The 25,029-nt window shown below is 43.5% G+C and overlaps 1 protein-coding gene across 1 annotated transcript in view; it reads left to right on the top strand.

Annotated features, from left to right (window-relative positions):
- LOC110515948 (diacylglycerol kinase beta) overlaps positions 1-25,029 on the top strand; it is a 65,406-nt gene that overhangs the window by 18,555 nt on the left and 21,822 nt on the right. Inside the window, exons 8-20 of the mRNA XM_036973408.2 lie at positions 7,810-7,884; positions 8,081-8,200; positions 10,502-10,619; positions 10,831-10,919; positions 11,184-11,300; positions 11,786-11,884; positions 12,033-12,137; positions 13,076-13,149; positions 13,931-14,005; positions 15,603-15,688; positions 16,889-16,978; positions 17,309-17,469; positions 22,173-22,237. Of these exons, the coding sequence (XP_036829303.2) occupies positions 7,810-7,884; positions 8,081-8,200; positions 10,502-10,619; positions 10,831-10,919; positions 11,184-11,300; positions 11,786-11,884; positions 12,033-12,137; positions 13,076-13,149; positions 13,931-14,005; positions 15,603-15,688; positions 16,889-16,978; positions 17,309-17,469; positions 22,173-22,237 (1,274 nt within the window). The remainder of the gene's footprint in view (positions 1-7,809; positions 7,885-8,080; positions 8,201-10,501; positions 10,620-10,830; positions 10,920-11,183; positions 11,301-11,785; positions 11,885-12,032; positions 12,138-13,075; positions 13,150-13,930; positions 14,006-15,602; positions 15,689-16,888; positions 16,979-17,308; positions 17,470-22,172; positions 22,238-25,029) is intronic.

Raw genomic sequence — 25,029 nt, 5'->3', positions numbered from 1 at the left:
TGGCGCAGAGGGGAGGTTGAAGTTTGTCTTCACAACAAGCATGGCCTTGATGGTAGGAACAGTGAACCTATTTCTTGCTGCTGTCCATATATCATTCATTTGGGAGAACACTCTCTCGACTGGTGCATTACTTCCAGGTAAGCACATGACAACAGACGCTAATCAGCCAGGTTAGTGTGTGGGATGTCATTCTCTTTGAAGTGGGTAACCACCGTGCTCCATCTCTGACTAAGCAGTGTCTCAGATGTTTTCCATTCTTCAAGCGATCCCCCCTTTATGATCTCTTGCAGGCCAGTAACCTCGTCGAACAATGCATTGATGGTCACATTGGGGCATTTTTCCTGCAGTGTGGCTGCTGCCTTCTAGATCTCTTCATGCTGAGGTTGCCTTTTTAAAAGGAGACAATGTAAATCTTTTAGATGATCTGTGTGCTTTCCCCAATGCCTGCAAGTAGTTCACAGCCGTAGTGAAGAACTATTGGGATGTTTTGAGAAAGCTCTCCTTAGACATTGCTTAATTTTCCTCTAGCTCTCTCAGAAGTCCTCTGCCCAAAACTGGAATGAAGTTGTCATCGTGACTTGCAGTCAGTTTTGCCTCAACGTTTCTCAGAATTGCAGCTGACTCCACAGCACTTTGCCTGGCCTCCAAGCATCTTGATCGTGTCACTGAATACGGTCAGGTTTCCATGGACAAAGGCCAGCCAAAGTTCAGTCAGTGGATCTTTGAACATTGTTCGCAGGACAACAGGGCATTTGTCTTCAGAAAGAAAAAAGGATTTCAATGGCACATACATTTTCAGCACTCTTTCTAGAGCAGGGAGCAGGGACAGCCAGCGAACATTGCTGTGTCCTAAAATGTTATGGTACTCCTGGCCAACAATCTCACAAATGCTCTTCAGTCTTTCTACTCTGACGGTGAAAATATCCAAATATCTTTGTGAGCAGGTACTCAACCACGAGGGGAATCATATCCAAAGCTGTTCTGGCCGTGTTATGAATGATGTGGGCAGGACAACCTAAACCAATCACGTCCCGCTGCAGAGCATTTTAAACTTTGGTATGGACATTGACCCTCCCCAGCCTATTCAGTCCTCCAAAGTTGGTATTTGTGTTGTCGGCAGAGAATGCCATGACTTTGTTTTCCAGGTAAAATTTTGGGATGACCACCAGGGAGCTCAGCCGCAATCTCCTCTGCGTTTTCTCTTTTCAATTCAACAAAATCAAGCAGTTTTGTTTCCACAGATGTGCTTCCATCATATATCTTACAATATCTGACTACTATTAGCAGCAACTTTACATGTCCATGATTGGACACATCAATGGACAGGAACACAAATTCAACCTGGTCTAGGTCCTGTGTTACCAAAGTAGTTGCCCATGGTGCTAACACGTTACTCACTATGGCGTCACATTTTGTCCTAGCACATGTGAACTTTGGCTCATAAATCTTTCGTGTCAGTTGTGCTGTGCAGTCCATAGACCTGTAACTATGATTGTGATGCATAGAGTGGTATGCAAAGACACTAAAGGCTCTACCTTCTTGAAGAATGTGGTGACTGAAGGCATACCAACACGGGCAATCAGAGAGGCTTTATGCTTTTTCGTCTGTTGATGTTCTACCACTGCCGTTCTTCCCCCGCTGCCAATTGAAAAAGAGGAATTACAAAGGGTGCAGTGAACCATTCTATCGTCTTGACCTGAGCATATAAATGGTAATTCTCTCATCATGTTGTCATTAAAACTGTTACGGTTTTCTTCTGGTGAAAGAGAGGAGGACCAAAATGCAGCGTGGTTATCTTTATACATTTTTAATGAAAGATGAAAATAGAACAATATACAAAACAAAAAAACGTGAAAAAACCGAAACAATCCTAACTGGTGCAAAACACAGAGACAGGAAACAATCACCCACGAAATACCCAAAGAATATGGCTGCCTAAATATGGTTCCCAATCAGAGACAACGATAAACACCTGCCTCTGATTGAGAACCACTCCAGGCAACCATAGACTTTCCTAGACAACTCTACTAAACACAACCTGTCACGTTCTGACCTTAATTTCCTTTGTTTTGTGTTTATTTAGTATGGTCAGGGCGTGAGTTGGGTGGGCAGTCTATGTTTGTTTTTCTATGTTTTGGGGCGTTTCTATGTTTCGGCCTAGTATGGTTCTCAATCAGAGGCAGGTGTCATTAGTTGTCTCTGATTGAGAATCATACTTAGGTAGCCTGGGTTGCACTGTTTGTTTGTGGGTGATTGTCTATGTAGATTGCTTGTTTCAGGTCTAATTTGTAGCCTCACGGTCGTTATTTGTTTATTGTTTTGTAGGCAGTGTTCAGTACTTTCTTTATTAAAGATTTACCATGGACACTTACCACGCCGCATATTGGTCCTCTGATCCTTTTCGCCTCTCCTCTTCATCTGAATCTGAAGGACGACTGTGACACAACCCCATAAATCTAATAAACCCCTAGACAAGACAAAACACATAAATCACCCATGTCACACCCTGGCCTGACCAAAATAATAAAGAAAATACTAAGGCCAGGGAGTGACAGTGCCCCCCCCCCCCAAAGGTGCGGACTCCCAGCCACACACCTAAACCCATAGCGGAGGGTCTGGGTGGGCGTCTGTCTTACTTAGCGTCCTTAGAGTGGCGACCCTCGCCACCGACCTTGGCCTAAGAACCCTAACAGAGGGCCCCACTGGGCTGAGGAGCAGCTCCGGACTGAGGGTCAGCTCGGGACTGAGGTAGCTCAGGACTGAGGGGTAGCTCAGGACTGAGAGGAAGCTCAGGCAGGTTGATGGCTCTGGCAGATCCTGGCTGACTGGTGGCTCTGGCAGATCCTGGTTGACTGGCAGCTCTGGCAGATCCTGGCTGACTGGCGGCTCATGGCAGATCCTGGCTGACTGGCGGATCCTGGCTGAATGGCAGATACAGGCTGACTGGCAGATCCTGGCTGAATGGCGGATCCTGGCTGAATGGCGGATCCTGGCAGAATGGCAGCTCTGGCGGATCCTGGCTGACTGGCGGATCCTGGCTGCCTGGCGGCTCTGGAAGATCTTGGCTGACTGGCGGCTCTGGCAAATACTGGCTGACTGGCGGCACTGGCGGATCCTGGCAGACTGGCGGCTCTGGCGGATCCTGGCTGACTGGTAGCACTGGCAGATCCTGGCAGACTGGCGGCTCTGGCGTATCCTGGCTGACTGGCGGCTCTGGCGGATCCTGGCTTACTGGCGGCTCTGGCGGATCCTGGCAGACTGGCGGATCCTGGCAGACTGGCGGATCCTGGCAGACTGACGGATCTGGCAGATCCTTGCTGACTGGCGGCTCTGGCTGCTCCATGCTGACTGGCGGCTCTGGCTGCTCCATGCTGACTGGCGGCTCTGGCTGCTCCATGCTGACTGGCGGCTCTGGCTGCTCCATGCTGACTGGCGGCTCTGGCTGCTCCATGCTGACTGGCGGCTCTGGCTGCTCCATGCTGACTGGCGGCTCTGGCTGCTCCATGCTGACTGGCGGCTCTGGCTGTTCCATGCTGACTGGCGACTCTGGCGGCTCATGACAGACGGGAGACTCTGGCGGCTCATGACAGGTGGGAGACTCTGGCGGCTCATGACAGACGGGAGACTCCGGCAGCGATGGAGAGGAGGAAGGCTCTGGCAGCGCTGGACAGGCGAAGCACACTGTAGGCCTGGTGTGTGGTGCTGGCACTGGTGGTACTGGGCCGAGGACACGCACAAGAAGCCTGGTGCGGGGAGCTGCCACCGGAGGGCTGGTGTGTCGAGGTGGCACTGGATGGACCGGACCGTGAAGGCATACTGGAGATCTTGAGAGCAGGGCTGGCACCAACCGCCCCTGCTGGATCTTCACCCTAGCCCGGCAGATGTGAGGAGCTGAGATGTAGCATACCGGGCTAAGCACGCGTACTGGGGACACCGTGCGTTCCACCGCATAACACGGTGCCTGACCAGTACCACGCCCGCCACGGTTAGCACTGCTAGGAGCACTGTAGCGCTGAGCTGGCACAGGATGTGCAAGGCTAGGGAGGTGCACAGGAGGCCTGGTACGTGTGGCTGGCACAATCTTCACCAGCCGACTAGCACGCACCTCAGGACGAGTATGGAGAGCTGACCCAGGTGCCATCAAATCCCCGACACGCACCGTCGGGCGAATTCCGTGCCTCATGCACCAACACAGCAACTCCCTCATAACTTTCTCCTCCAATTTCCCCATTAACTCCTTCACAGTCTCTGCTTCGCTCACCTCCAACACTGGCTCTGGTTCTGGTTTCCTCCTTGGCTCCTTACGATAAACAGGGAGAGTTGGCTCAGGTCTGACTCCTGACTCTGCCACACTCTCCCTGTGGCCACCCCCCAAGAAATTTGAGCCGCCAGAGTCTCCCATCTGTCCTTAGCCGCCAGAGTCTCCCGTCTGTCCTGAGCCGCCAGAGTGTCCCGTCTGTCCTGAGCCGCCAGAGTCTCCCGTCTGTCCTGAGCCGCCAGAGTCTCCCGTCTGTCCTGAGCCACCAGAGCCGTCAGTTAGCCAGGAGCCGCCAGAGCCGTCAGTCAGCCAGGAGCCGCCAGAGCAATCAGTCAGCCAGGCGATGCCAGAATCGCCCTTCATTCCGGAGCTGCCAGAGTCTCCCGCCTGTCCGGCGCTGCCGGAGTCTCCCGCCTGTCCGGCGCCGCCGGAGTCTCCCGCCTGTCCGGCGCCGCCGGATTCTCCCGCCTGTCCGGTGCTGCCGGAATCTCCCGTACATTCGGGACTCGTGGCGTGGGACCCCAGTCCAAGGTTGGCGGCGAGGGTCGCCGCTCTAAAGAGGCCATGGATGCGGGCTAAGAGGTGCAAAAAAACTATGGTGAAGTGGGGTCCACATCCCGCGCCAGAGCCACCACCGCGGACAGACGCCCACCCAGACCCTATAGGGGGGGGGGGTACTGTCACGTTCTGACCTTAGTTCCTTTGTTTTTGTCTTTGTTTTAGTATGGGCGTGAGTTGGGGTGGGCAGTCTATGTTTGTTTTTCTATGTTGGTTTTTGAGTTCGGCCTAGTATGGTTCTCAGAGGCAGCTGTCAATTGTTGTCCCTGATTGAGAATCATACTTATGTAGCCTAGGTTTCACTTTTGGTTTGTGGGTGTTTGTTTCCGTGTGAGTGTTTGGGCCACACGGTACTGTTTCGTTTTGTTCACATCGTTTATTGTTATGTTCCAGTGTTCAGTTTGTTTATTAAAAAGACATAAACACTTACCACGCTGCACCTTGGTCCTCCTCTCTATCTCCAGACGACAGCCATTACATCTATATAATAAACTGTGACATTATAACATCACTAGGTAGTATCTCAAACGATTGTAACTCACCTGGCTTGAAAAGACGTTTGTGGTGCTGTTGTGGATTCATATGACACTTGCTAGTTTCTGGCCAAGTTTTCCACAGGAGTTTTCTCTATTACTAGCGCTAGCAAGTAGAAGACGAAGAGTGAATAAAGCTGCTATAGCGAGCAGGGGTTAAGGTTAGAGTTAACATTAGGGTTAAGAGTTTGGTTAAGGTTAGCGTTAGGGGAAGGGTTAGCTAACATGCTTGTAGTTGCAAAGTAGCTAACAAGTAGTAAGTTGTTGTAAATTTGCTGATTAGCTAAAATGCTAAAGTTGTCTGTGATGAGATTCTAACACGCAATCCTTTTGGGTTGCAAGACGTTCGCGTTATAAGTCTACCCATCCAACCCGACCAACCACCCTGCTTTGGTTTTTGCCTTAACCTTTCTGATCTCCCCATCCCGGATCCGGGTTCGTGAATACAGACTCAAGCTCATTACCATAACGCAACGTTAACTATTCATGAAAATCGCAAATGAAATGAAATAAATATGCTAGCTCTCAAGCTTAGCCTTTTGTTAACAACACTGTCATCTCAGATTTTCAAAATATGCTTCTCAACCATTGCAAAACAATCATTTGTGTAACAGTATTGATGGCTAACGTAGCATTTAGCATTAGCATTCAGCTGGCAACATTTACACAAAAAAACAGAAAAGCATTCAAAAAAATCATTTACCTTTGAAGAACTTCAGATGTTTTCATTGAGGAGACTCTCAGATAGCAAATGTTCAGTTTTTCCTGAAAGATTATTTGTTTAGGACAAATCGCTCCGTTTTCTGCGTCACGTTTAGCTATGAAAAAACCCCTGTATCCAGGATTGTGTAAATCTATCAGCAAGCTCATTAGCATAACACAACGTTAACTATTTATGAAAATCGCAAATGAAATGAAATAAATATGCCATCTCTCAAGCTTAGCCTTTTGTAAACAACACTGTCATCTCAGATTTTCAAAATATGCTTCTCAACCATAGGAAAACAATCATTTGTGTAAAAGTAGCTAGCTAGAGTTAGCATTTCGCGTTAGCATTTAGCGTTAGCATTAGCGTTAGCATCCAGCACGCAACATTAACAAAAACATAAAAGCCTTCAAATAAAATCATTTGCCTTTGAAGAACTTCTGATGTTTTCAATGAGGATACTCTCAGTTAGATAGCAGATGCTCAGTTTTTCCAAAAAGATTCCTTGTGTATTAGAAATAGCTCCGTTTTATACATCACATTTGGCTACCAAAAAAAATCCATAAATTCAGTCCTCAAAACGCAAACTTTTTTCCAAATTAACTCCATAATATCGACTGAAAACATGGCAAACGTTGTTTAGAATCAATCCTCAAGGTGTTTTTCACATATCTCTTCATTGATACATCGTTCTTGGAAACATGCTTTCTCTCCTGAATCCCAGGAGAAAATGACCGCACCTGAAGATTACGCACAAATTTAGACAAAGGACACCGGGCGGACCTCTGGAAAATGTAGTCTCTTATGGCCAATCTTCCAATGATATGCCTACAAATACGTCACAATGCTGCTAAGACCTTGGGCGAACGACAGAAAGTGTAGGCTCATTCCTTGCGCAATCACAGCCATATAAGGAGAGAATGGAAAACAGAGCTTCAGAAATTCTGCTAATTCCTGGGTGATGCATCATCTTGGTTTCGCCTGTAGAATGAGTTCTGGGGCACTTACAGACAAAATCTTTGCAGATTCTGAAACTTCAGAGTGTTTTCTTTCCAAAACTGTCAAGAATATGCATAGTCGAGCATCTTTTCGTGACAAAATATCGCGCTTAAAACGGGAACGTTTTTTATCCAAAAATGAAATAGCGCCCCTAGAGCTCTAACTGGTTAAGTAACCTTGTGTCTTATGTAACTATGCCAAGCATAACATATCATACTAATTTGAGGGTCCCAGATTTATTTTACTATGTTACGTCTAGTCTATGAGACCATGCTGGATAGAATGGTACATGATAGCTACCTAATGTTCTATAAATACAATTCTGCAGTAGAGGACCTTCTGGAAATCTGAATCTTACCTCTATCTCATTCTAACCATGACACTGACACATGGAAATGTAGAATATCTTGTACAATATAATCTAAAGTAACATTACACAAGCCCTCTAAAAAGCTTGGGCTTGTTACGGAGGAGCAGGCGGGTAAATGTCTCATGTTCATTGCTCTGGTCTGCATGTGATGACTCTCCACTACATGATAATTGCCCTCCCGTAGGGCAACCATTGTAATTAAGTCATCAAGCCTGTATCAGTTTTCAAGCTGCTTTTGTTGTGCATTGTACAACTCTCCTTTGGAGAGAGAAGATTGTACCAACTGACCAACTGACATGCTGTTCATCAGTCTAAAACCATCAATTGAAGAATGGCTATTGTATCATAGGTATATTTTGATGCAAGATTGGTTTTCCACTTCTAGGAACTGGAGCACATCATCTCTCAAATGATGCATGTTGCTGAGTACTTGGAATGGGATGTGACAGAACTGAAGCCGGTAAAATGCATATTTTTTCATAAACATTTAAAATACTGCAGATCCATAGACATAAAGCTCTAGGGCCCGCAAGTTTCAGTTATATGAATAACAAGAAAATACTGTAACTTTGTATAGGTTGAATGAGGGTGTCATATACCCTGTATAATCTGTGTTGACAGATCCCACTGTACTGTCTCTGATTGGTTGTGAGTAGATTCTGCAGGAGATGATGCAGGAGATTGACTATGACCATGACGGCACAGTGTCTCTGGAGGAGTGGATCCAGGGAGGCAGCACGACCATCCCCCTGCTAGTACTACTGGGCCTAGAGACGGTGAGTAGTCAGGAATGTGTTACCTAAACATCATCACTGTTTTTACTTTCAATGGCAAATTTTCTAGACCGGAGCCAAAGCGATTGTCTATGTATGGCTCTGAAGTGTGTGCAGGATTTAGTTCAAGCTCAGTTAAAGTTAAAGTTAATGCAGCCATTTTTATATGAATATCATATCTGGCTATTTCTCAAGCAAGACTTTTGCTATTGGCAGGCAGGTCTGGAAGTCTACCGGTCTATTAACTTATTTACTGCCATTCATGCAAAAACTGCTTATTAGAAGATCCTGTCACCAGGTGCACGGTGCACCTCCACAGCACGCATCCAACCTGGAAGCCAGCCGCACCAATGAAGGAAACACCGTGCATCTGGTGACCTGGTGACCAGACAAGGATATCCCTACCGGCCAAACCCTCCCTAACGACGCTAGGCCAATTGTGCATTGCCCAATGGACCTCCCAGCCTCGGCCGGCTGCGACAGAGCCTGGATGTGAACCCAGAGTCTCTGGTGGCACAGCTAGCAATGCAATGCAGTAACCTAGACCACTGTGCCACCCCCTTGATTGCATTTTCAACCAGCAACTGGGTCGTTACACAAAGTGGGTGCCTTTTACGTGTCCTTTTAATATTTTAAGTAGGAATTGTGCACCAATATTGAATTTTAAAATAATGTTATATTAAATGAAGTGCCCTTTAATAGAGACCACGTGAGGAATTCAATATATCGTATTTGTAATATGAATAAAGGCTTGCTAAAGTGCCAAAATGCAGCATTTTCACGTCCCTCCATCCACCCTGTGTCACTTCTATGAAGATTTCAATCTACTTAATCCCAAAAATGTATCACAGTATCATTATTGTAAAGCCCTAGTTATTTTTGTTGCTTTGACAAAGTAATCTCTGAAGATGATGATGTTTTGTGATTAGTGATTCATTTACGTATTTCCCTCATTTTCCGGAGAAACCTGTTGCGTGAACTGAACTCTTGTTTCAATATGGCGAAACTACTCCTTTGAAAAAACTTTTTTCTAAAGAAACAATGAACATCAAATAGTCAGATCGTAGTGTACAAGCAGGAGAGCTGGTTCAACTCTTTTTGGCGATTGTCTGGTGTTTTGTGGTAGAAAAAGGAGCTGGTCGGTCATAACACATCAACCCAGGCTAGAAATGTTTTAGATGTTACATTTTTTTATGAAGCTTGCATTCAGTTGCCACTCCCTGTTGCACACAACAAGCTTGCATTCCCCATGCCACACAGGGATTTATGGCTTATTTAAAATGAAATCGTCATCCCTGTTACATTCAACTCTGTTACTTTATTTGACACTTAATAGGCACGTTAGGCACCTTAGTCGTTTTTGTTATTTTACCTCTTGAGAAAGCATGTGCTCTTTGTTTCAGAATGTTAACATGAGGTGAAAACAAACGTCTTTTTTGAACCAAGTTGCACTTGTTTAAAGGCACCGGATTGGTGGAACGACCCAACTATCAGGAAATAACACAGAAACAAATCTGACCTTTACAGTGTTATTTTCATCAGCTGTTGTAGAATATGATACAAAACACAGACAAAACATCATTTTGACTGCACTGGGCCTTTAAACCCTCTGTAGCCTGATTCACACTACCAGGCCAAACCGAGCCAAATCCAGCTGTATTAGGCCAGCCTGGTTCCTCGTCCACCATAGTTGCTGGAACCGTGCTGGAAAGGACAATGTGGGGAAAAAAATATTTGAGCCAGCACAGCATGATTGGGGTGGGCCCTATTGTGTGAATCAGGTACAAGGTCTGGACATTCCCACCACTGCCTAACTAGTCAATAGCGTCGTCAGATGGCACCACTGATGTCCTAGCTCTCTTTGTCCACTAGATGGAGTCATCTTTTCAGTTTTTTGCTGCCTTGTCTTCAATGATCTTGAACAAGCCGTCACTTATCACAATGCTAATGAGACAGTCTCTTACGGTGTCGTCAGACTGTCATTTTGCTGTGATTGACATAATAGATGACATGATTAATGACACAGGATTAAAGGAAAGAACCCAGGCAATCCTCCCCACTAAAGTTGATGGCTTTGGAGAACAGTAAAAAATGTGCAAAATCTTTCACATGGGCCACATTCAGTTGCCAAACGTTGTGGAACGCTGCAGATCAAAATGCCACAAATAGAGCCGATGTGATTCCTTATTGCACATGTCAGAGAGGCATGTTTGTTTTACATGGCCTATTTATATCTGCCATGTAACAAATGACCCAATTATCAACCAATCAATCAATCAAACCAATCAATCATCTTCCCTTTAGAATGTGAAAGACGATGGGCAGCACGTGTGGAGACTGAAGCACTTCAACAAGCCGGCCTACTGTAACCTGTGTCTGAACATGCTTATAGGCCTGGGCAAGCAAGGGCTGTGCTGCTCATGTGAGTATGGTAACAGTAACAGTTGTTTCCTCATGTCTATTCTCATTTTTGCCATTCCATACACATTTTCATCATTAAGAAGGCATTTATGTGATCCAAATCGCCCCTTGAAAATGTGAATCTCCAACCTCAATTTAATGTTTGCTATTTTTTACTTGTTTTTGTGATTTTTTTGTTGTTGTTGTCAAAATGTGTGTTCCACCTCTCCCAGTCTGCAAGTACACTGTCCATGAGCGCTGTGTGGCCCGTGCTCCTCTGTCGTGCATCAAAACCTACGTGAAGAGCAAGAAAAACATAGAGGTGCATCCAATTGGAGTGTTTACTAATCGGCACGCTCGGATCAGCGATGCTCCACGGAGCTTAGATCCAGGGCTCCTTCCCCACTAATGGAATTAAACAAGTCATTCTGATATTAAGCATAGCTAATTACAATATTTAGTCTGGTTTAAATACATGCCCAATACACAAACATTTTTCTTTCTTTCTTTCTTTACTATTATGGATATCTCACTTGTTTTCTGTTCTGCTTTCCGCCTCTGTTTCTCTCTGTTTCTCGCTCCACAGGTGATGCACCATTTCTGGGTGGAGGGAAACTGCCCGACCAAGTGTGACAAGTGTCACAAAACCATTAAGTGTTACCAGGGTCTGACTGGGCTTCACTGTGTGTGGTGCCAAATCACGGTACACCCCCCCCTCCCACCCCCCACCCCCCAGGAGAATCAGCCACCTCCTCATTATTTTCCACTGTATCTTGCTGTTTATGATTTATTTTTTTGCACCTTTTATCCGAGTCCTCTCACTTTACCAATTTACACCAAGTAACAGTTATTTCCAGTATTCTGCTAATGGAAAATAAACCACAGTTAAAATGTGTTTTGATATCAGTCTTTTTTAAATAAACCCAATGTTAGGCGTTGTGTTTTTGTACATTACACAACAGGCTCTTGCTTTTTACTCAACAGCAATTGGCGTTTAGCTAAAAACAATTCTACATAGCTGATACAAACTGAAATTTATATTTTATTGCCCCCATACATTTTAAAGGAACTGAACTCTAATATCAAATTACAAATGACAATCAAATGAAAGGTAACATTGAATAATATGTTATGACCTTGAATGTCACCCTGATACTAATATGGTTGTAATTGATTCCCCTCATCCAGCTTCACAATAAGTGTGCCTCCCATGTGAAACCTGAGTGTGACTGTGGACCACTGAAGGACCATGTCCTGCCCCCCAACACAATCTGTCCTGTCATACTGGTGAATTTAACTTTCAACATGATACCATATTCTGCTTATATACAAATTTACCACAGGATAGCTTTATCATACGTAGATCACAGTTTCCCATATTTTTGATAACGTGCATTAGATTGTTTTCAAGATGTCTGTGCACTTTGACCCCCAGGAAAGGCAGTCTATGGTGAGGAAAGATTCCAGATCCAGCCAATCAGGGGGCAGAGGGAAGATGCAGAGAGCCAACTCAGTCACAGTGGATGGCCAAGGACTACAGGTGACAATCCAAACCTTTTTCTTTTTCTTCTATAGAAGCATCAGGATAACATTTAGTAGAATTTAGTGAAAAATATGTACTTTAAATTGACATTTCAAATCTAACCACAATTTAGACTTTGATGGGCGCAGGATAATATAAAATGACTCTGTTAGGATTAATATGAGATTAGTTTCTACTGGTGAACAAAACAAGAATCAGCTCCATCCAAATCCTCCCTAATATCTAACAGACAGACAACCGGTGACAATCAACCTGAATCATCTCCCCGCCACATCCATCTCTGCCCTCTCCGGCTAACCAGCATAATAATCAGGATTATTATTTATAATTAGAGGAAGTAATGGATCACTCCTGGCTGGACAGGGAGCTCATTAATCCACCGCTCGGCCTGCTGGGATAGCAGACGGAGAGTTAAGAGCTTCATCTGTGTCAGGGAGCTGCACGGGCGCACTGTCACCGCCGCCCGCCACTGAGCGGCAGGAAGGCCAACTCGTAGGCTACAGCCTGCGATTAGGGCTTGTTTTGTTTATGCCTCGCCTCAGCCCTGGCTGCCTCCTCTGTGTTAGAGGCCTTACTGCTTCTCTCTAGCCACTGCTCTACCAGAGGTAGCGATAGAGGGGCTTGTCTCTAAGGATAGCCCCCGTGTCACTCAAGACTCAAACTGCTTCTCCCAATCAGGAGATGGTGATGGTTATAACTTGAATTAGGAGGGGTATTGTTCAGTTGATTTCCTAGGATTTTGTTGGGTTTTGTCTGTGGTTCACATGAGAAATGTTTGAACTTTTAATTGTCGATACCAGTAACTAGAATATAAATATTTTTTATTCACAGCTTATAATAATGATTTTATGCTATACTTTAACGTAAGATCAGCCTACTACATTATAAGCAATTGGACTGAAATTCGCTTTCTGTTTTGATATATTTTCCTATAGATCACAACAATAGAGGGAACTCATCCTCTGCTAGTGTTTGTGAATCCAAAGAGTGGAGGGAAGCAGGGCGACAGGTAAGCACACTCTCTCCCCACGCTCTACCTCTCTGTAAAAAGCCATTCCCAGAACTGCGTAGCCCGGCTGCACACGGAGTGCTCAAGGCTTAGTTAGTCAAATAGAAACACAATAACATGTACCTACGGACTCCTGCCTGGTTCAGCAGAGGTTCTTAGATGGCGCTGTCGTTGACTGTCACATCCCTGGTGGTCAGTGTATAGGTTAGACCTCCTTCTTTAACCCAGGGCCTAATTGGGTTATTACTGAACATATTCATTCTACTCCTTATTACTCCAGTCCTCATTTGTTTAAATGATGAGATCAAAATATGACTTGAGCCAGTTGATATAATGAAATGTAAATTAAAATGAATTAGTCTTTCTAATGACTTCTTCCTATAGCCCTCCCAGTTGCTGACAATGACACTGGGATAGGGCATTGGAGCTGTCAATCATACTGTAGCAAAACGGCATACAGACAATGTTGATCACATTTCAGTTAAGTGTTTGCATTTGGACTTTTCTTCACAATCCAGATGTTCTGTGGTAGCTGTAAGGGGGAGATGTTTCATTAGGTTTCTGTGGGTCAACTCAACACTGTATTGCTGGTTGTCACAATTTCATCCTCTTCTTTCTTCCTTTCCTTGTTTCTCCTCTCCTCTCCTCTCCTCTCCTCTCCTCTCCTCTCCTCTCCTCTCCTCTCCTCTCCTCTCCTCTCCTCTCCTCTCCTCTCCTCTCCTCTCCTCTCCTCTGCTCTGCTCTGCTCTGCTCTGCTCTCCTCTCCTCTCCTCTCCTCCAGGATCTACAGAAAATTCCAGTACCTCTTAAACCCTCGGCAGGTATACAACCTGGCCAAGAACGGACCCATGCCTGGGTAAGTTCTGCTCTAATCATCTCACACAGACTCCGCAACATCACCTAAAGTGCACAGAACACTCTACAGTCATGATTCAACTATCATTATTATCCTCAAGTTACATGTGGAATCAGAGTGTAGGATGAGCGACTGTTTACAAAGCCCTTATGTATTCCGCTGTTGCCCAGTCATAATATCCAACATCTCATGCAAGGGAGGTCTCTCAATTTGAGCCTCTCACTCAATCAGGATTCATATGCAGACGTGATTGAAAGGTGAGATCAGAGATCACAAGCAGTGAGACAACAACACTGTGCTTGAGTCTAGTAGTGGTTACAGTGGGTGGCAATAGCGATATATTGTGAGTGACGCGAGGCATGTTGATGTGTGATCACGCATACCGCTGTAGGCTGCACAGGCATGGGTCTGGGGTTGTTGGACTATCCGTGTCTATGGTTAAGAAGATGAGCAGGTCATGTCAATGCACAAGGTTCTGCCCCTTTCGTTTTAGACACATGACTTTCGGAGCATTCTGAAATGCAGGAACACATCACTGCCTTGCTCTAATGTTGCTTGATTTTGATTAGGTTTTGAAAGCAGAATGTAAGTGGTTTGCAAAGAGGAAAAACTTTTGTAGACGGTTTAGTTTGTGCTCAGAATTACAGTGGCCAAGAGGGGCAAAACAATGGCTTTACTCCATAGATCTATCTTACACAGTTGTAAGATTTGAAATTGACCTTGTCGGCCATATTGTGTCTTCGCTGTTGATTCTCTGTGTTTGGAGCTTTAATGGCTGGGAAGGCCATGTTTATTGACGAGGCTCTTAGAGACGTGTTGCGCTCAGAAGAAGCCTCTCTCTATCTTTATCTGGGAACATTCCAGATGACCTTGCCCGGCTGTAACCTTGTTAATATTTGGTGAAGTGTATGTAATGCGGTTGGCATTAACAAGGTGACTGGTCACCGTGGCCACTAGCAGGCTGAGGCAGTTGCACACACTGCTGTCAATTAGCACTAGCGCTAACGCAATTAGCCCAAATTAAGTGTTTGTTTCTTGGTATTTAAATATCCCCAAAGTTGCCTTTCATGTTCGCGGCCGTCTGTTTTGCACCTAATGCGGTTTGCAGTCCCAGTTGGAGAGTAATTGAGCGAATAATTTATCTGCCGTATGAGGTTTGGAGGCTCCCTCATTCAGTTAGGGCTTTGTTATTGTGAAGGAACGGAAGAAGTTGGACTGAACATTGGCCATCTTGATCCGATTAGCCTCTGAACAGACTAGCTGGCTGAAGGAATAATTGTCAATGTGATCTGTGTTATTTTGTGAGATTATAGGGGCCTTTGCAGAGCCGCTCCAGTGCATCAGAGTTACAGTATAGATGTGAGATAAAATAGGGATAAGTATGGAGAGCAAACACTTCCAGTACCTTTGAATAAGATAGCCTTGAGTTTAATTTACTATTCGACAAAATAGTACATTCTTTCAGGGCAGAATGTCTAAAGGTTTTTAATTAATGTATAGTAGAAAAAGAAAATAATGTGTTTCTCTCTAAAAGGGGATTATTTCCTGCATTACATGACTGGTATTGTGTATATGATTTTTTTTGGTTGTGTTCAAGGTTGAATTTCTTCCGAGAGGTTCCAGATTTCAGAGTGTTAGCTTGTGGTGGGGATGGGACAGTCGGTTGGATTCTGGATTTCATAGGTGAGTGTGCACTTCCACTGCCACACCAGTGTTACACTGGTGAACAGACTGGTGAACACATCCCGGTATACACTAGTGAGTATACTAGTGGGATGAATGGAACTAGCCCTAAGTATGAATTTGGTCCTCACAATTTCATAATAAAAATTGTATTTACATTCTAAATATAACAACTTTTGCATTATAACAGTTTTCCCCTTTCCTTAACATTTCATCGTGCTCTCTTCAAAACCTTGTGCCGTACCGTCAAATCTTTTGTGTGTTTTGTTTATTATAATGTTGTATTACTTTGCTGAAATAAACAGTGCTCTCGTTATTTTGCAAGAAATCATCAAATATACTTTTATGATTTGTACATAAATATTTTCATTACGTCCAAGCCGGCGTATTCAAGGGAGGTAAAATAGGGTGATTATGTGAGTTCAAAATCGCCATATTAGTCGCCATTTGAGAAACAGCCTGCCTGAAGTCAATTTTTTCTCGAAGACATATTCCTGGTTCTGCCTTTTAAAAATTGCCTCCATTTTTTCTCAATCAAAACAAAGAGAAGTAATAACATGGACAGAACGAATGCTACAGTACTCCAGAAATAGCCTGTGAGACTGGACATTCACGTCGAGTCAAGGTCTATCTGTTGTGGCACAGAGTTTAGATTTGAGTGATGGTCAGATAACCTGCACTGACTGAGATTTGTTTTTTTACTCAGAGACCTGGGCAAATCAAAGTGAAATCAAATAAAGATACAGTATATTAAAGTGGATTCGTGTTCAGTTTTGTTGTTGTGGTCAGAATGTGGGGGTGTGGTCTTCTGTAGCTCAGTTGGTAGAGCATGGAGCTTGCAACGCCTCGATAGTTGGTTTGATTCCCGGGACCACCCGTACGTAAAATGCTTTATTTAACTAGGCAAGTCAGTTAAGAACAAATTCTCATTTACAATGACGGCCTACCCCGGGCCAAACCCAGACGACGCTGGGCCAATTGTGCACCGCCCTATGGAACTCCCAATCACGGCCGGTTGTGATACAGCCTGGAATCAAACCAGGATCTGTAGTGAGACTCTAGCACTGAGATGTGATGCCTTAGACTGCTGCGCCACTCGGGAGCCATGCTTGACTCTAAGTTGCTCTGGATAAAAGTGTCTGATAAATGGCATAGTAGTAATACTAAAGTAGGATGTTTTTTGTTGTACCTCTTGTGTAGATAAGGCCAATCTGGACAGGAACCCCCCTGTGTGTGTACTTCCCCTTGGAACAGGAAATGACCTGGCAAGGTGTCTGCGATGGGGAGGAGGTATGTTTAGCAATTTAATGACCCAAAGTGTGCAAAAAATGTTTAATTCGTTATATTATTCCTCTTAAATGAAGGAAACATAAATGTGTGTACTCTATTTTTTTTGGTCCAATTACATGATTCATGATATTGAATTTAGATGTAACTATATTTTATTTTGTCTATGTTTTCATGTAGGAATAAATCAGTATCAATGAATAGTTAGAATAGCTAAAAGTCCTGAGAATAATGTTATATTAAAATACTTATGGCCTATACTATAATGTGTTTTAGCTTATGTTCTGAGGTATTATCTACGACATAAGCTAACCTACGTTGTTTATGTGTTAGGTTATGAGGGAGAGAGCATTCTGAACATCCTGAGGGACATAGAGAACAGCTCTGAGGTGATGTTGGACCGCTGGAAGATTGACGTCACACCCACAGACAAAGAAGAGAGGGGAGACTCTGTGCCTTACAGCATCGTCAACAACTATTTCTCCATTGGGGTGGTGAGTTGCCTACACTAATATACAGAGCATTTGTCACATTAAAGGCATAGTTAAGCGGTTTGAAAAATGTGTTTCCTAATGCTAGCAAATCTTGGCAGTGGCTGTTTGAACAAAACAAACGTGTGGATTGCAGTCGCTCCATGTCCATAGATGGCTTTCAAGATAAGTAAACACATGTCTAAATATCTAAAACTTATCCCTTTGAGCAAGAACAGTGGGTCAACAAACTGGACTAGTCAATAGGAGAGGGGCCATGTTAGATCTAAGGCTCTCACCTAAAACAACAAGGCTGACAACTTCATGCTTATCGTGAACCATCCATTTCAATTGAATAATCAATATAAAGTCCTCAATTGGATAACACGGTATACCGAATTTAAAGCAGCAACGTAATCATGTGTTCTTCTGAGTAATCTTACTCATTTTGATCAAATGCTAGTTAATAAGCCTTTATTGAGATGTGCTTAAACTTAAACCACCTCTGGTTGAAGAATATGTAGTATGTTGTGCATCTGCGTGGTGTTAGGCACCTTTAAACTCGTCTACAGCAGAGTCGGGCCCATCTCTGTCCATCTTCAACATAATGACACTGATTACACCCTGCTCGGGTGGGTCATTACTGATAAATGTCAGGGGAAATATGGTAATTGACATTTGCAGGTTGGGAGACGGCGGCATCTTGGTGTTGTGACATTCGAAACATGACGGGGAAATGAGGGATGCATGTCCTTACAAATGTTAGTCAAATAAATGCCTTTGCTTTGTCCCATATTGACGAAGGTAGGTCCACTTAACAGACGAAGGGGTTGTAAGCATTGGAATAAATAAAGATCATTTCTCTCATAATCCCTCAATATTCGTCATGGCTTGAGGCAAAACATGTTTTCGGAATGCATATACAGATATTCCAATACCCTTCTACCAAACAACAGTAGTAGCCTTAGCAGAAGTGTTACTTTAAGCCCTTGCAACCAATAGACTTCATTGTTATAACACTATTTTCATGGCCTTCTAACAGTGGGATTAGTATCTAACGAACGTGTTGACAAATGAAGTTGTTTGCCCCTGGATTAGGAAGATTCTGAGCTCTCGAAGGAATTGAGTGTGATATATTTTGTGTCACATTTCACATCAAATTTTGCTTTCCGTTGGGGAAAAAAAAACACAGAATACAATAAAGATTACGAAACAAGTCAAGCTAATAATTACCTCAGAGATTATGCAGATGAAGAAAGTTTTTTTCTGTAATGACATTTCTGTAGAGTCAAACTCGGAGGATCAGTAGTAACCAAAAGGGTTCACTATGTCGAGCCACAGAAAAGTGTAATCATAAGCATCTTATTCTTGGATTTCAAACATTTTATGTACAGTGTGCACATTTTTTTCATCTTAAAAATTCTAAGCATTGCGTCACAGGTTGGCATTTATTGGCATTATTGCATTGGAGGCAGCTCTGCAGAACGGTTACTGGCTGGCACAGCCACAAAGTCATAATATCTGATTTTAAACCTAACCTTAAATTAAGACAAAAAATATCATTTTTGTTGTCCTGAATCTTTACAACATAGCCAATTTTGACTTTGCAGCTAGTGGAAATGGCTCATTTCTGTCTCCAGGGCAAGATTCATGACAATAAGCATCAACCTGCCATTGTATCAGGCGTTGAAGGTGGCTAGGGCATTGCACAAACCGAAAGGCGTCTGTTTGAACTTGTACAAGCCCAGGGGTCGGTGAATGAATGGGTAAAAGTGTTGGATGGGGAGAGTATATTTCAAAACGTACCATTCCTGTCAAACTTCACAAAGTACTAGGATCACCTACAACTTCCTCTTCCATTTTTACAAGATTTACACCAAACTCAAGTCATAAAGTCTTCAAATCGTCAACTATTGTAGCACACCTCCTGTTCCTATGCTTCCAATCCAGCCATTCCGTCCAGTTGAATGGAATTAATGGCGCCATCCCTTTATGAGGACGTTAAAGTGACGTGAAGTGTAATGATCTCAATCAGGGCTTAGTGTGCTGAGGGACAGACCTAATCACAGAGGAGGTCCTAAGATGATGCAGTCAGTTCGTCTAATGACCCAGGCTCGCATGTCAAAGTCATTACTCTCCCGGTGAAGGAGAGTCATCAGCTGCCTGAGCACCACTCATAATTGGACTAAACTTTGAGCTATGAGGGCGTATTACATTACACATGTACTGTATTAATTTGGGTGCCAGAGTTTTACAATGGTAATTATTTGAAGGCGGCCCCAAGATGAGTGAGAGGGAGCGTGAGAGAGAGACTTCATTGTCCTACTGCTGTTTGGGGATTGAGGTTGAAGATGTTTGTATCATCAGTTCAGATGATCTACTGTTAATGTCCTCTTAATCTACATATGAACTTGCTCTACATTACATTGGCCCTAAGTGACAAAGTAGCTTTAGTGGAATGTAGTTGCAGTAGCAGTCCATCTAGTTACAGTTAAAGACTGACGGGAACTTCTACCGGAAGTATAGGAACTTCTACAGGCGCACCATTGAGAGCACTCTGTCAGGCTGTATCACCGCCTGGAACTGCACCATCCGGGACTGCAGGACTTTCCAGAGGGTGCTGGCATCTAGAGCACCTGGTGTCACAGGAAGGCCAAGAAGATCATCTCCAGGCCATCAGACTGTTAAATAGTCACTACTAGCTGGCCTCTGCCCAGTGCCCTGCCCTGAACTTTAGTCACTGTTACTACCCGGCTAACACCTGGTACTCAAGACTGCTGCCCTATGTACATAGTCAGTGATAACTGGTCACTTTAATAATGTTTACATACTGTTTTATCTACTTCTTATGTATATACTGTATTCTAGTCAAGGCACGTCCTATATAACTACTACTGCACACACATTTTCCATTCATATACTGTCCATAATGTCTGTACACACCAATGTCTATACACACCGGACTCTAACATTGATCATTCTAATATTTCTATATTTCTTAATGTATTTTTTGGATTAGCGTGTATTGTTTTGCACTGCTGGAGCTAGGAACATAAGTGTTTCGCTACACCCGTGATAACATCAGCATAATATGTGTATGCGACCAATAAAGTTTGCTTTGATTTGATTCAACATACCGTATACAGGGTTATAGTGTACCTTCTTCAATTTGGAGGTTACTTGAAGTGGATCCTCCCTGGTTTCTGAGCTGCAGTATATTTTCAAACAACTCCTCCTTCCTTTCGCTCTCTCGTTTTCAGTTATTGTCCTGTTTGTAAGAAAATCAAGTTCCAATCTTTCAGATATATCCATCATCTCACCTCTTCTGGCTCCTGTTGAAGATAAATAGAGTCTGCGGGGATCTTGGAAATTCTTTGGTCTTTATTTAACAGCGTCTTGAAAAGACATCAAGAAAACGGCATTGATTTTTTTTGGGTTTCTCCTACATGTTGTACTGAGAGCTAGCAGGGGGTCCTCCCTGTGGCTGGCGTTTCAATTGAGCCACTCAACATGGAGCGGGTCAAAACAGATTGCTCAAGTGGGGGGGATAGGAACAAACCCTAAAAGTTTCCTGAAGTTTCCCCCCCCCCTTTTTGTGGTTGACGACTGTTCGTCAGTTGTTGTTTTTACTTGGCAATCACCGTGACTCACAAAGACCATGGTCAATTCTGGCCCAGGGGTAGTATACTTTTTGGTAGCATTTCATAGAACACACAGATTTTTCAACAAACATGCACAGATTTACTTACTCCTTAGATTCTCTTGATTAATAGAGTAGCTGTCAATCTCACAGTCTGTCATTCTCATCACACATGCCTGCACGCAAACACACACACCCAACACTGCCAGTGAGTCTACCAATGCGGTACTAGCCCCGGGTCAGAGAGAGAGAGAGAGAGAGAGAGAGCGAGCGAGCGAGAGTAAGAGAGTAAGAGAGTGAGAGAGTGAGAGAGAGAGAGAGAGAGAGAGAGAGAGAGAGAAGTTGGTTGCCAGGGGAGCCGGCAGCATCCTGTACGTTGGGAGCTGTGATTACTAGCAATGTGTGTTTAATTAATTAGCCTGTGTGGAAAGACGGCGTGCTGTTCGTCAAGCTCTCTGTCAATATCCTCATCCCTGGCTCAAACCTCAACCACCGCCCGCCTTCCAGTTGGCCAGGAATTCAAAAACACCCTGGTTCTGTTTAGGCATATCAATATGCATCGGGCATATGTGTCATTTTTTGGGTGCAATAGAAAGTTGGCTGAGATGCTTATCAGCAGAGGGGAAGAAGTTGACTTTAATTGGTGTTAAAAAGCCATCATATTGGTTTTAGTACCAACATCTTGCCTGTATTTTGAGATCTTCATATCTCATCAATTAATTAATTGAAATAACAACATCCCAAATAGAAATCTAAACTATTTTAGTTGTGTAGCTTATTTCAAAATGAAAATATTTATGTAGGTTTATACCCCTAATATACAGTACCAGTCAAAAGTTTGGACACACCTACTCATTCCAGGGTTTTTCTTTATTTTTACTATTTTCTACATTGTAGAATAATAGTGAATACCTCAAAACTATGAAATAACACATATGGAATCATGTAGCAACCAAAAAAGTGGACAAATGGAATGAGTAGGTGTGTTCATTGGTGTCCATTGGTTAATAGGCCTTTTCCACTGTATAAATGAGTATCAAAATAAAAGTCATTGCTGAATCCATGTTATTTTCTCTCCCTTATTTAGGATGCTTCCATTGCACATCGGTTCCACATGATGAGGGAGAGACACCCTGAACGCTTTAACAGCAGGTATGTGTTGTTGGGTTTTAACCAACACTTCACCAACACTGCATGTTAACTCCCCCCCACCCCCCCTGTTGACTGTCAGCACCTGTGAAGCTGCCACTTCTAACTGGTATGTGGTTAGCACTGGTATTTCCTCCCCCTCTCTCTCTCCTCGTACTTTAGCCATCTCTTACTGAATTTATTTTGTTTACTACAAATATATGTATGAGTCGAGAGGATTTTCCATTGGTACAAGGGGGACTTTTAGATTGTTTGATTGGTAAATGTATACAGTGGGTCCTGTCAAAGTATATAGTTCAAACATACTAGGGATGGTTCTGAAGTTTAATATTCATTTAGCAATATGGGGGGAAAAAGTGGCATTCAACCTCTGGTAGGGTGACATCTATGAACAGAAATACTCACCAAGTCAGAAAGCTCTAAAAACATGGCCGGAACCCTCATTGCAATAGACTCTTCTTCTTCTTCTTCTTCTTTTTTCAGTAGTCACTTGATACAGTAAATGGACTTGTCTCATATTTAGCATCTGTGATTACCTTAAATAGATGTGTTCACCTTTGGAGATGAACAAATGTGGCATCTATGTTCCCATCAATATTTAACACGACCAATACGTCTCCACTAGCAGTAGGGAGTAATGGCGTGGGTAATTGAATTTGCTTGGGTAGTTTGACATCATGCGTGTGTCGGAGTGATGACACACAGTCTCCTAATAATCCCATTTGTACTCATTTATCATGTTTACTCTGACTTTAGTTCAACATACCGCAAACTATTATCCAAAGGTTCGTTTAGGATACGTGATCTGCAAGGGTTGCTGCAGTGCAAAGAGATATATGTGAGAGAACTCAAATGTTCCTTACATTGCAGTTTGTGTTTTTACTGAACGGTATGTGTGTTTTAGGCATATTCTAATGCTACTGTTGCCATACATTGAAGGTACAGGTTTAGCCACAACTGTATATTTTTGAATCATTAGGTTAAATCTCCATTCCCAAACTGTTCAGTAACACGATATGGCTGTACATATTAATACACAGGACAAAAATAATGTATACAAAGACATCAAATATATTGTTTTATACCATTTTAAGCCCATGTGAAAAATGATTGAGATATTTAAAGAAAATTATACCATCTGTTATTTGAATTCAATGAATAATTTACAGGAGGGAATGGGTTTAGGATCTCTCTATTACACACTATCCTTGCCAATTGAATAATGCATGATTATAGTTTTTCAAGGTAGCGTATATTTTGTTGGATTTGTCCAAGGGGCTCATGTCCACTGCAAGTAGAATGCAACTTATCATGGAGCCATTTCCTTCCGAGTGTATGAACAGTGTTCAATAGCGGGTGTAAGACAGAGAACACTGTCTGTACAGGATAGAACATCCGGGCCTGTGTAAAGCCAACAACAAGACACATGAAAGTGCACAGCAGTCTTAACTCAAAAACACAGCCTGACACACATTCTCACATGTCACAGTTGAACTGCACATAACTGACTCTTCCAAATCAGATATATTCACCATCTCTCAGTTACTGTATTAGAGTCTTTCAGCAGCCATCAGGCCTGGCACTGGAGGCTACTAAGTTACAATGAGTGGAAGAAGCATTCCCCACTCCCTACCGCTTCCCCGCAGGGCCCCTGTGGACCCGGGCAGAGGCCGCCCTCGGACCTCATTTGAGGATGAAATCGTTTGTCTGACCAAGATGTCATCTATAATTAATGGCCACTTGTGAGTGTAATTTAGAGAGATCTCACCTGTGGCCCTGTCCCCAGCCCAGCGTGAATGTACACACAGTCACACACATGCGCACACGCAGGCAAGTGAGCGCATACATATACTGTACACACAAAGATAAACAAACGCACACACTCACTAATGCATGGACATACACACACACACACACACAACCGTATCATATATAAACATAGTTTCACACGTGTCTGGACCTCAGAAGTGAGCCACCAGTCTTCTTCAGTAAATTCCATAAACTCTAATTCAAACTGGTTGGTATGTAATATTTCATATGATACTTCTATACAGGCTTAGAAAGAAAAGGTGTAGAACCCTTTTGGGTTCCAGGTATCACCTTTTGGGGTTCCATGTCGATCCGTTTCCACAGATGGTGATGTCACAGTTGAACTGCACATAAATGTCTTTTCCTTATCAGATATATTCACCATCTCTCAGTTACTGTATTAGAGTCTTTCAGCAGCCATCAGGCCTGGCACCGGAGGCTACTAAGTTACAATGAGTGGAAGAAGCATTCCCCACTCCCTTCCCCCCCCCCCCCCCCCCCCCCATCGAAATCACAACCGACTCTGCACTCCTTTCCTCATTTATTTCTCTGTCTTTCTCTCTTTCTTCAGAGCATGTCAATTCCATTTGTCGTCGGGTTGACCTTAAAGAAGACATACATATTTGATCAGGTTTAATTAGCAACAAAATAATGGCATATTGTTTTTTAAATTATGGAATGAGGGGATTTGGTTGATGAATGTAATGAATGCTGGGGCCCGGCCGGGGGTGACTCCCTCTCTGTTTTGGCACCTCTGGGCGATTATGAAGGAGAATGTGTGAAGATTTGACACGTCGGCAGATAGATTCATTTACTGACTGCAGCCTGACCAAGAGGTGATAATGAGGTCGAGGATTAAAAGTAAGACAATCAGTCGACCCGTGACGACGCCACACACTACCTCCCTCTGCCTAGTTCAAACATACTGCTCCTTTTTCTCTCTCTTGTTACTGATCTCCCATGTAATTACACACTAATCTCTGCCT

The sequence above is a fragment of the Oncorhynchus mykiss genome, chromosome 3 (assembly GCF_057628025.1).
Source record: "Oncorhynchus mykiss isolate SJ-2025 chromosome 3, ASM5762802v1, whole genome shotgun sequence".
In the NCBI taxonomy this organism is placed as follows: Eukaryota; Metazoa; Chordata; class Actinopteri; order Salmoniformes; family Salmonidae; genus Oncorhynchus; species Oncorhynchus mykiss.
This window is presented reverse-complemented; position numbering and strand designations above follow the sequence as displayed.